At 27.9% G+C, this 13734-nt stretch overlaps 1 protein-coding gene across 2 annotated transcripts in view; it reads right to left on the bottom strand.

The window, feature by feature from the left end:
* The window catches only part of LOC129957139 (rootletin-like), a 100675-nt gene that overhangs the window by 8693 nt on the left and 78248 nt on the right, over positions 1 to 13734 (bottom strand). For both annotated transcript variants that reach the window (XM_056069304.1, XM_056069305.1), the window contains exons 26-30: positions 12946 to 13054; positions 9702 to 9865; positions 6974 to 7153; positions 1744 to 1884; positions 648 to 787 (exon numbers count right to left, since the gene is read on the bottom strand). In XM_056069304.1, the coding sequence (XP_055925279.1) occupies positions 648 to 787; positions 1744 to 1884; positions 6974 to 7153; positions 9702 to 9865; positions 12946 to 13054 (734 nt within the window). The remainder of the gene's footprint in view (positions 1 to 647; positions 788 to 1743; positions 1885 to 6973; positions 7154 to 9701; positions 9866 to 12945; positions 13055 to 13734) is intronic.

The raw sequence follows: 13734 nt of genomic DNA, 5'->3' as shown, positions 1-13734 counted from the left end.
GTTTTTTTTTTTTTTTTTTTTTTTCAATATCAAGATAAAATATCGATTAAAATTTGACAATTTTGCACACTGTTACCTTTTTATTTTTGGAAACTCAAGGAAATATAGCTCGGGCAATTAAGAGATGAAACAACTTTAGTGAACATATTTATTAAAAGGCTTCTACATCAGTTTATACAATATAAAAGTACATGCATCATACTGCAAAAATTCATAAATGTTTGTGGGATAAATGTGTTCTTTATTTGCAAAAATAGCACTTTTAAATGTTTAAATACAGAATAATTTAAAGGAAACAAAATTGATTGCACACATAATTCAAATTAACTTTTGGGAAATAGGTTTAATAAATCAGAGACAAGTAAATTCACTATATTCCATTAAAAAGCTAAAAAATTTAGTAAGAAAGCAAATGTTGCCAATGGTTTTGTATGTAATAATTCAGACATGGTAATTGTACTCATTAATATTTTTTTGAATGCAGTGCAAGATTTGTAGCAATTTGTTCTAATTAAGAATCTGATACACATTATTAAAAACAAGGCCTTAATTTTTAAAAATCTTTAACATTTTAAGAGTAATTATAAATCTAAAATTAAACGATGATTAAAACTAAAATTACTTTAAAAAACTTTTCATGCCATTACCTTAGTTGCTCATTTATTTGCTGTACTTTGAATAACTCAGTTTGATTTTTTAAACTCTCCTTCTGCTTTTTCTCTAATTCTTCGTACAGATTTTGCTGTGAAGATGATGTTTGTGACAAAGAAGAGCTCAAAATTCTTACCTGAAATTTCAAATAACAACACTAATTAATATTTAATAACAATATTTAAATAACAACACTAATAATGAATTTTGGCATATCATCACAAAATATATTTACTGTGCAGAATCAAAGACGCATTTGAAATTTGAATAAACAGAATTCAGCCATTCAAACATTACTTATAAGAAGATAATATTTTGAGGATGAAGGAAAAATAAGGAACTGAGATCTGTTATTTACTGCTTGTAAAAATTATAGTAACTATAATTTTTATCAAAATAATTAATCATTACTGTCACTGCTTGCACAAAATAAATATTTATTTTGAGAAAATAATGATTCAAATTTCATCAATTATGATATATATTCAAATACTCTATAAAATAGATTACGCAAACCACATTTCATGACTTTAGATTTCAATAAAAATGGAGTTATGAAAATCAAAATCAATCTTAAATTTCGTTAAATTTCACAAAGAAACAATATCACTCAAAGTAATGCAGCACTTTTAAGATGGGAATCTTGTTTCAATAAAAAAACTTGTTAGGAGAAGAAAAAGCAAAGTATTTAAATGCACACAATTTAGTTCAGTTTAGTTAGTTTAACATTCCATTTTTTAAGCAGCATAAGGGCCATTATGTGACAAGTCTCAAGTTTATTAGCAATAGTCACATGATGAGGAATGACACCTGATTTAGCCTTTCCCAAATTACTATACCATACCAAAAGAAAGATTTTGGCCTTGACTTATATTTAATGCATGCCAGCCCACAATGATTCCGTTTTTTTAATGGAATTGGATTTTAAACAAACAGCCCTTCAGCCTCAAATCCAGGACTGCAATCTAGCAGGCAAATTTGGATATAATGCACAGTGAATCAGATGTACAATTAACTCGGAATAAAGTATATATTTCACAATTTTCTTATCTTTTTTTGCAGAAAGAATGGAGAAGATAGCACATTTCTTACCTTTTCTGTTAAAAATTCTTCATTTTTTGAATATTTTTTAACTTCATTACTTAAATGGTCAACAGTTAATTCCAGAGATTTAGTTTGAGATTCAGCTGACTTTAACTTTCTACTAGCAGAATCTAACTTTTGTTCCAGTGCCTAAAATAAACATATATAACATGAAATAGATGAGATTAAGTGAGTAAACAATAGGATATGTAAACAAAGAATTATTCTATACTTATATAAAGCTCAATGTGTGTGTGTTGGCGCTCTACAGGCCAGACCATTTGACCTACAGCTACCAAATTTGGTACATGTATACCTTGGAGGTCGGGAATGTGCACCTGGGGTCCCTTTTTTCGAATTTTTAATTATTAATTAAAAATTAACTTAACTTTCCCGCCAAAAAAATCTTTTCATTTTCTCCACCGCCAAATGAGTAAGGCTTCAGTTTTTTTCCCCCACACTAATGAGGCTAGGGTTAACATTTTTCGTCCGATTATTTCAAACGACTCTGTTTATTTTCTTAGTGTTTTATGCATTTAACATTAAACATTGTCGATCTGCTCATGATGAATCTGAGAAAATTTTATTGACAAATTCGTGAGATATTATATAAATTAAGATATATATTCTTTAGTGCCCATAAAGTTTAAACGTTCAGTGACTCGGTTTTCAGTAATCATATTATAAAAAAATACTTTGTTTCAGTAAAATATATTATTATATTAATTGCAGATTCATCCTTTCCACTTTCATTTAAAGCATAAATTCTACGGGAGCTAACAGAAACTTAGAGAGCTACATATTACGTTATGACTGAAGGCCTTTATAATAGTATGAGTGAATTATATGACTATCAAAATTTGAAGTTTTAAAATATTTTGATGAAGAAGCTATTAAAGTAGGAATTGTATAAAATATTTAATTATTAAAATTTTAACGAGCATTAAGATTGGCGAACCGGCTGGTCGCCAAAGACGGCTAGTATATAATAAAATTAATCATATTTTAATTAATAATATTAAACATTTCAGATTTTTCACACAATGAGTTTTCAAGGATTAAGTGAAAACTACACTCAAGTCACTAAAAAATGTTTTTACATCACAGGAAATTCACCAAGATGTCTTATCAATTACATTAATATTTTACAAAAATAATTGAACACTAAAAGAATACAATATCAGTAAGCAGCCTGAGTTACATCTCATTCACAACATTAACACATTGCGTACAGCGCTACCAGTGCCAGCACATTTTTGAATGCTCTAAAACAATACACAGGGTCGGCAACCTAGAGCCAAAAGCAACATTTTACAAAATTTTCCAGTTTTTAAAGAGCCACTAAATATTTTCGATTCAATATTATATTTGCTTATATATATTTGATTTTAGATTTAAAAAAAAAACGGTTTTAAACACGGAATAATCTTTATTCATATAAAAACACAAATACAGATAGTTACATCAATGGGAGCATTGGCTTTGCATGCCTTTTGAAAGTTTGATTAAATCTGGCTTATAGCTTGTTGTTTTAAGTTTTTATTTACTCTAGATTTTTATCTGTTAGTTGACTACTTTTTATTATATTCATGCAAGAGAACGCTTGCTCATACGAATATGTCAACCCAAAGATCGTCAGCATTCCGTATGCCAACTTCTTCACCTCACTGTAGCATTCTGGAAGACTATTCCATGCGTCGAATATGAGGGCCTTAACTCGTGGAATTTCTTTTAGAGCTGTCCACTTGTGCCGCGCGATGTGCATGCATTTCTGGACCTCCAACTCTTCCAACTTGCTCTTGAGCTCTGTGAACTTGCTACTCCATAAGTCTTTGGTTTTCAAATATAGCAATTGCATTTGAAGCAATCAAGCATCATTTCCAAATGTCTCAATGTTGATCTCAATTGTGTTTGTGTCGAGAGACACAACGCAATTGTGTCGAGAGGATCTCTCTGGGAATCGATCCTTCATGTTTTTTAAATTTATGCTGAAGTAATTCGTATCAATAGTTGCATTGGTCTCATTGCAATATTGCTTCAGTTTTTTAAAATGAAGTAATTTACTGCTCTCCACGTCTTCAACAAAAAGTTTTTTTTCTTTCCAAAACAAACTACTTCTTCAAGCAAGGCGTAGGCTGGGTTGCACTTTCCTTGCAGTTTTAGATTTAGTTCATTTAGTTTCATTGTGGTATCTACCATGAAGTTTTTGCAGCCATTGTCTTCTTCCAATTCGGAATGTTCAATGTTTTCTTCATTGAGGAATGCTTTTATTTCGCTCAAGCACAAAGCAAAACGTTGCAATACATTACCTCTAGAAAGCCATCGTACTTTATTGTGCAGAAGTGGGTCAGAAAATTGGCTATCTATTTCTTCAAGGAAATCTTTAAACTGGCGATGGTAGAGTGGCAATGTTAGGGCACAAAGCCTTCTTGATGAATTACGCAGTAAAACATTAAAATTTCGTGTTTTTTTTTTCTTCTTTTTTTTTTCTGAAGAATTGATTTTACCCCACTTTATATTCCTGTCATACTTCTGGCTCCATCAGTTGCTATAGAAACGATTTTATTTATATCAATTCCATTTGTCTTCCAGGCATTTTTTCACAGTATTTGCTATATCTTCTCCGCGAGCTTGTCCTGGGCGCGGTAGCAATCCTAGCAATTCTTCTTTTGGACTTTGAGACGACATATACCTCAGATATGCAATCCAATTCTGTTACTGATTTTATTATATTATCCGCGTACATACCTTTGAGAAGATAATTCGCTTCTAAATCGTATTCTTCTTGAAACAACAAGCGAATGAACACGCAAAAACGCAAGCGATCAAATTAACAGACGTGCAATGTAAGGTCGACCGCGTTATCCGAGGATAACTGATTGACAAAACGTCTAGAATCAAAACATGTGTTCCAGACTCTAGACGGTGGTTGTTTGGGTGGGACAGAAATGAAATGCAATTGCTTGAAAAATAAACATGGTCACGTAGTCTCAACTCTAAGAACAAAACAATAGTTCAAATTTATCTCATTATGGTCATGTTAAGTGTAGCGATTTCTAATTAACGATTATGTTAATAGAAGCTGTTGAGAGATTAGATAATTAAAAAAATCTTTTCTAATTTTGTAAGGGTTTTGATAATAAATTATAAATTTTTCGTATGGAACTGGAGAATCGCAACTTTACAACAAAAGAGCCGGATGCGGCTCTTGAGCAGCAGGTTTCCGACCCCAGCTCTAGAAGCATGCTTGGCAAGAAATAGAATGCATATATGCACATTTTTAATTTGCATTTGGTATTATATTTACATGAAATATTCTTAAATATTACTATATATTTTATACAAGATTTTTTACATTTTAACCATTATTTATTTCTCAGACTTGAATAATGTTTTAGAATGTTATATTTGGTCAAGCATATTCCCTTGTGTAATGGTGTTTGGTACGATTTGCAGCAGTATATTGTTTTAAGACATTAAGGACCGCTCACGAATTTTCTCATGTTACACGCTCCATTCATTACTTACCGCTTACGAGTTTTCTTGTGTTGCATGTCCCTTTGTTACAGCTTCATAAATATTGATGATTTTAGAACACACGTTTATCTAAAAATGTGTTGTCCCAAGCGTATGTCTTACAGATTTCTTTGCCGTCCTTAATGTGTTAAATATTCGCTTCTGATTGTTTATGCATTGATTTAGCCAAAAAAACATGAAAGCGAGATATTTCATGATCTGCACGCAAAGTGTTAACATATGAAATATTATCTCATTCCCATTCTCAATTAGCCCATTTATATAAATTTTGATAGTATCATATATATTTTTAATACAAAAATCGATCCCTACTGCTCTAATGCTAACTTGATTACATCTTTCGAAAATTGACATTAATTTGATTCGTTTCATAAGCTACAGTTGTTGTAAGAAAACTTATGTTTGGATTCATAAACAGGCAACTTTTTCCATGCATAAAAGGTTTTGTGTCAGTGAGAAAGAAAGGATGAAGAAATATATGCAACATTTCGGTTTCACAAACTTTTTAAGAATTTTATTAGATTTAACACCTATTCTAAGATTTTAATGCAATATTTATCATTTTATTTTTTTCTATAACTTCTTCCTTTTCAAATAATATATTTTAATACTACTAAAACTATATATTTATGTACTATAAAGCTTTCAAAGAAATATAAAGTTCAGAAAATGCATAAAATATGTATTTTTATTATGCCAGGAAGAATGAAAATTCCAGGAATGCCAGGAAGAAATTCAATAATGGCCAATGTAATTTAATGCATAAACTTTTGTAAATTTCATTCAAATTATATTAAAACCATTAAGATAACTTGAACTAAAATTCTGATATTTTTTAAAAAAAGCAACCGGAGATTATTGAACAATTTTTAGCAAACCATTTTAAATATTATATATATATATTCATAAGTGAAGGATTTTTGATGAATGGAAAAATATATAAAAAAAAATTAATTATCAATGAACTTCAATCATTGTTTAGAAAAAAGAAGTAAAAAAAAAAAAAAAAAGAAAGAAAGAAAGAAAGGGGGGGGGGGAATTGGCAACCTTTTGACTTCAGAATCAAAACTATGGGCTGTATAGGCCATCTTGAAATAGTTTAGAAGTTTCAGATTCTAAATTAACTTATCAGATAAAGTGGGGAAAAAAAGAAACAATAGCATGCATCAGTTAAAGCACAACACATTTACGTTGATATTTATAATAAACAGCTAATATGGCTAATAATAAACCAAAATTAGAACATATCAGTCATTCTATTAGAGAATGATTAGTAAACAAATAGGTGTTTATTTTTACGTCTCCTGGGTTTATTTGGTGATTTTTTAGATCCACAGCAAAATCGACAAGCTGTATCATACATAACAGTTGCATTTTCGAGTTTATTATCTGATTTTAAAATTATGCTAAGATAATGGGTTTATTTGGAAATTTTCAGAATATGCCTAGATCTATTATACATAAGATACCAAGATAGTTGCATTCCTTGGTTTACGCGAAATTTTCGGACTATGCTAAGATAGTTAGTGGTTAATTGTAAGGCCATAAAAATTAGCTATTGAGAATTATTTCAAAATAGATACTGAATTTAAAAAAAATTATTAGCAGAGTAATAATAAATTTTAATCAAACCAAATTTTTTCTCTGAGTAACAAAAAGATTTAAGTAACTTATAAATAGGAAACAAAACCAGTATACCAACCTTTATTTCACGATCTTTGCTACCCAGAATTTCCCTAGCCTGTTCAATTTCAGCTTCAAGTGACTGAAACCTTTGTATACATTTGGAAGCTCTCATTTCGGCTGCATCTTTGGCAGATTTTAAGGATGCAATCTGCTCATGGAGTTTCAATTCAATATTTTTTAATTCAGATATTTTATCCTGAAATGTCACAGATCCAATTTATTTTAATATAAATTTCACCAATATAATTCAAGAATATAATAAAATTACATGAGGAAAGAAATCATATAAATTTAATAGCATATTAAAATTCATAAAGCTAAAAAAAAAAAAAAAAAAAGAGCCATGAAGTAATACAGCTGTTATTAATTGGTATTAGATCTAAACAAAAAACAGAATCGGCCCATTAAACCTCTATTGGGGGAAAAAAATGCATGCACATGCTGGCATTCTACAGACCAAATTGTTTGGCCAAGAGGTACCAAATTTGACAAAAATATATATTAGAAGGTGGAATGTGCAACACAAAATGATTTTTTAGGCATTTTAATAAAAAAAATCTAATTATTAAAATTCTAATTAAAGCAATACTTTCTGAAAATATTATTTAAAACAATTTTTAGCCATTTAAAATTTAAAAAAAAAATGTCTTTTTGATGACATTAATGCAATGTTATGGAATTTACTCTCTCGCACCCAAATCTGAATATTTTTAAAAAATATTTCTTTGACATAATTTTCAAAAATAAATTTTACTGTTACAAAGAGATTCAATTTTTTTTCATTGTTTCATCTAATTTGATATATCTTTTATGGTTAAAAGTTAACTCTCACTATTATCAATCCAAAGTAAATTATTATCTAATCATATGAGGAAGATTGGTGAAAAAAGTACTGCAAAAGACAATGTATAATCATAATATAGATTATGCAAATAATTATACTTTTAATGATATTATGATGCCATGGGACTTATTAGGAAGTTTTACATACTCAGTTAACAGAACAGATAAGAGTCTATTAAAATTGCCCAGTTTTAACCCTTTGACTGTGTAATTGTTTAAAATCACTATTTAGATGCATTGTTTGCAAATAAGTTCAAATATTTTTCATACAAAGTAAATAGATACTATATGTTATACGGCAAAAATATGATATAATAAAAATCTGTAACCATGAAGAATAAACACTCTAAACTGTGAAAAATGCAAGATGCAATAGAAAATGGATTGATTGCTACCCCACGGAAATCATAGGATACACAGCTGGAGGGTTAAAAATCCATCCCAATTTGAAGCATAAAAATAACTTGTAGAGAGATGGTTACAAAATTATGCATGAGATATAATTGAAATGAAATACAATCAATATTTTAGGAATATGAATTGGTTCCAAATGCCACCGGTATAAACTATTAGCATTTTTTTTTTTTTTTTTTTTTTTGCAGTATTGTCTAATTTGTATAAACTGTTACATTAGAGACATCTTTAAAACAATTCTATGCATAGCTGAAGATAGATTTCAAACTTGACATATAATCAAGAAATTAAAGACACATTCATTAATTCCACATTATCTTAACTTACAGATGATCAAAGTAAGGACAATCAAATCAAAATGCCCGATTCTAGTACAAGAGGGGTGCCAAATGTGCAACCCACAATGAGTAAATTTGCAGCCTAATCACTGCAAGCAACAATTCAATAAAATTAGAATTAAATTAAAAGAATTATTTTTAATAATTTTTCAATCTAACATAATAATATAGAGTAATCAACAACATTTGAAGTAGAATGCTCACTGGTACAACTAAGCCAAATGTTATGTCTCACACATGTGTCCCCATGTTATGTTAAAGATACTAATGAACATTTAATTCATGAGAAAAGTCTACATTTCTTTACCTTATAATCTTGTTATTTTTATTTAAGCCAGTAGGAGTTGCATCCCCAAGCTTTCTCATACACTGTCAAATAAAGGTGTTATTCCAAAGAATGAATGCACAACATTGGTGTATAATAATTATGAAATATTAACCTTTAGAGTGAAATTAACCTTTTTAATGAATCTGTAATGTTATCTTAGGTGATTTATTTGGCAATGAATCCTTGACATATGGTTAGCAGTACCTGAAAATTGAATTTACGTTATATTTTCCCCAACTGAATGAAAGAAAAATTAGATACAAACCTATGCTAACAGTTACAAAATCCCATACCAAATTTGACTGATTCAAGTCATTGCACATTTGAGCTATCGGGTTTACATGTCTCTGGAAGTACAAACTGACAGACAGTCAAGCCATTATAGGATTTGGCTCAAAATTTGATAGGTGTCTACACTATAGTTGCTAAATCTGTGCACAGAATTTTATCTATATAGCTCTGTTCATTTTATAGCTATCATGTTAGATTATATTCAAACAGCCAGACAGATGTCAAATTAGTATAACTTCTGAATAGATTTTACTCAAAATCTGATAGAATTCTACATGTTTGCTTCAAAGACAATATACCAAATTTCCTCCGTCTAGGTAAAAGAATTTTTGAGTTATTTTTGCCACAGATGGACATTTTACAAAAAAGTATTTTTTGAACTCAGGATATCTAAAACATAAATATTCATCAAAAGCTCCAATCCGAATTTTTTTGTGTCGATTCCTATACGTTCTCTATACTACATTACAAGCAAGTAAAAAAAAAAAAAAAAACTAATTCAAAATAAGATAATGTCTTTAAACACTTACTAAAAGATTTTCTTTTTCTTTATTACTAGAAGAAGCGAAAAATTCCTCACTGCCCAGCTTTTCCGTAAGCCTCCTTTTCTCTCGTTCAAGTGTTCTTATGACTTCCTCACAATGATGAATGTTTGCTATTTTTGTTGCTAAATCCTTCTCAACATTTTTCTTATCTGGAAAAGGAAAAACAGAGGCATTATTGAAAATTTTCAAGACAGTTTATCCTCAAATATTTATGATATTTCTTAATAATTGAAAGATATTTTATGCTTATTAATAAGAAAATTATGTGTTTAAGTACAACACATAAAAAGAAAAGGAAACCTGTCGCAGAATTTTTATTTCTATTCTAGTTCAATTTTTCTTCTCAAATTGAAATCATAAGGACAATTTGATTTTTGGAGTAAGCTGTTACAAGCACTTTAAAAGTTGATTATGATATTTGTGCATTTAAAAAGAATTGATATATGAAACTTAGTTTCAAGCACTAATGACAGATACTCAGCATTACAAATCTCTATATTGAAATAAAATGTTGTTTAATTTCATATATTTTTTAAATACACAACAATACATGGTACTTGTTTATTTTTACCCTCCTCCTGGATTTTATTACCAAGCATCCAAAATATATCCACCAAGATGGATGGTAACAATAATCTTTAAATTGCTAAGTAAACCAAAGACTCAAAAATAAGCAATCACACAATACACATTATGTTACTTACAGGTAATATAGCTAAGTACAGCTCTATATACCTGCCCAGTTGTGCTGTTAAAAGTTACAGCCTTTCTATATAATCAATGCAAGATAGTTTGATAATTGTTATCCTTTTTTTACAATAATTGTATACACATGGCAGCAAAATTAGCATTAGAAATTTTTCATGTTTCATTATTAACTGAAAACTATTTAACTTTATACATACACCATCTAAAATATATTAAAAATATGGTGTTGGGGGTCGGGAACACAATTTAGCAAATTTTAAAATAGAATTTTTATTTTGTATTACTATCAAAATATGAAACTTTTATTACGCTGCAAAACATTTAAATAATTTGAAAAAAATCATTAAATTTTTTATTTTTACCCCATTTAAATATGAATTAAATGGAAGAAAAACATTAACTTTGGAGACAAGTTTCAATTTGGAAATTAAATCAAAATACTTTAAATTGAAGTTTCACATTCTTGTAAAAATAAAATGCAAAATTTGCAATTAAATTCAATAACCAATTAATACCCCCCTCCCAAAAAATGTCAGCATAATTTATTTCTTCAGAAATTTACTGAAGGCATTTAGTTGTTAACTGTTTTTTTTAATAGTTGATATTTTTAATTCAGTTATGACTTCCTTATTCATAGTATGTAATTCAGTAGAAATATGAAAATATTTTTTTAAAAAATGTGATATTATCTGGAATTAAAAATGAAATAAATGATTTTACATATTTATATAATTTTTAATAATTAATAAGAACAATATTAACAAGTCTAAAATGAATTCAAGAACAAATGTGAGAATATCTATTACATACATATTGCATAGTTAAAAACAAATCCACTGAACTTGTAAAAGAAACCTTCCTGTTTGATACAATCAGATGGCTCATTATTAGAGCATTCAGAACAGCCGCAACAGCTCATTATAATAGATAAAGTAAAAAATATTTAAGAAAAGAAATTTAGAAAAGAAAATTTAAATTTTTATCAACACAATTTCAAAACAAATGAAATTTCTAAATCATTCACTGTTGCCATTCAAAGAAATATAATTTATAAAAATTTTAATAAATTAGCTTTGGATTAAACAAGAAAAATAATTACATTCTACAATTTTTCCAACACAAATGCTTCTATATTGGTAAATAAAAAGTATATAAAAGATAAAAAAGTTTATTATAGGTTTAAAATTTAATACACACACACACACACACACACACACACACACACACACAAAAAAAAAAAAAAAAAAAAAAAAAAACTGAAATCATTTAATGAAAATGATTTGATATTTTTTCAGGATGATGATGGATTAATGCTTACAGAATATAACTAAAATGTATGGCAACATAAAAATCAACTGAACTTAAAAAATTAAATTGGCATGCTTTTTTTGATTTACAAAATTTGATTTGTTGGTATCTACCAAAATTATAAATAGCTAAATGGCCCATGTAATCAATTTGGAATTTCCAGCACACTATGGCCACCCAAATATCAAATTTAGTTGGTTAGCATAATAAATATTGTAGATTTGTTCAATAACAAAAGCAATTATTTCCAGAACACACACAATGAAACACAAGCAATTGTTCAAGACATAAGAGGTAAGGAATATACACATTCATTGCTATTATTTACATAGTATCAATGGAATGAAATTAGTAATTAAAGAAATATAAATGCTAGAATAAGATCTTATCTCAATTTTACTCCTGAGTAATAGCAGCAAGCAGAGAAGGAAGAACCAACTTAATGAAAAGAGGAGAAAATGTGCATAGAATTCCAACACATCTCTACTGCTTTTTCACATTTTACAAACAATAAATCAAAAAGTATACCTAAACACAGTGAAAAACTACATTTTTATACTTTGCAGTGTATTTTTTTACTTTTGATTATTTTTTTTATTAATTCAGTACTATTTTCCTTCAAAATTTAATTTTGGGTAATAAAAGTCAAAAGATACACAGACCACATAAGATGAGTTGAAATTCCTTCCAACTTCTCACACTACATTAGCTAATTTTCTAATGATATTTTTAGCATGTTCAATGAATGCTCTGTTTAAAATAAAGAATAGATTCTAGTAGTTTTAACGAATAGATTAAATTAGATTAAAAACACCAAAATTCAAACTAAAAAAAAAAAAAAAAAAAAAACAGCTGATAAAAAAAAAAAAGAGTATTTTTTAAAGGGAAAATGATAATAAAAAAATTATTTTAATAAACCTTTTTTATAGATACATTAAATTATTTAATTAATATCTTTTAAAAATATAATATGATATGTATATAAAAGATTGCTTCTAAATTACTTGTATTATCTCTATCAATTTAGCTATGGAAGTGAAATGTAAACATGTATAAATAGGGTGCTGGGTGTTAATAGGTTAAGAAAGTAGATTGACTGGGAAATATATGACAGAATATAATATTAATCAAAATAAAGTTTAAATTAAATTAAAATGAAAATTTTTTAAAAAAGCAACACGTTTAAATTGGAAACATAATTTTAAAAACAAACCCTCTAAATCTCTTCTGAGCTGATACATTTTTGATATACACTGACTGTGCTCTCCTTTCAGTTCATCAGTTTCTCTCTGTAGTTTTGCAACAACATCTTTCAGTTCATCCTAGAATAAAAAAATATTATTAAAGAAGATACACTTATTAAAACCACTACTATATTTCATTCAATACAATTAAAAAGGGGGGGAAACTATAACTTAACACTAAACCTACTAGAAACTCAAGGATAACTTATTTCTATCAATGACAAATTACATTCTTTTAAATTTCCAAAATTGTTTTCCTTTTGTTTTTACAACGTTCAGTTAGATAATTGAGATGATTAATATTTAATATGAAATTGCAAACAATATGCTGTAAGGAAGTAACTTTCATTGTCTTAATTTGAATGTTCATAATCCATTTGAATGTTTATTATTATTTTATAGTACTTAACATATATAGAATATTACTTTTAAATATTGTTGTTCAAGACATAATTGCAAATTAAAGATGGACTAGAATATCTATAAAATAATGAGTTAAGTTTAGTAGGTTTTGAAAATGAAAGAAATATTAAAATTCTGAAGGGAAAAAATTTACTCAAAAATGAAAATACTTTAATTGAGATTTACGAATGAATATTTTGAATATTACTGAAATTTTAATTCCAATGTTTAGATATAGCTTAATTAATTAAATATATTTTAAAACAAAAACTATTCTGATTAATTTTTTAATGAGAAATATTGAAGAAACAGTGAAATAATTTTTTTAAAATATTTAATCAGCAAAATTTTTGTAT

The sequence above is a fragment of the Argiope bruennichi genome, chromosome 11 (genome assembly GCF_947563725.1).
Source record: "Argiope bruennichi chromosome 11, qqArgBrue1.1, whole genome shotgun sequence".
In the NCBI taxonomy this organism is placed as follows: domain Eukaryota; kingdom Metazoa; phylum Arthropoda; class Arachnida; order Araneae; family Araneidae; genus Argiope; species Argiope bruennichi.
This window is presented reverse-complemented; position numbering and strand designations above follow the sequence as displayed.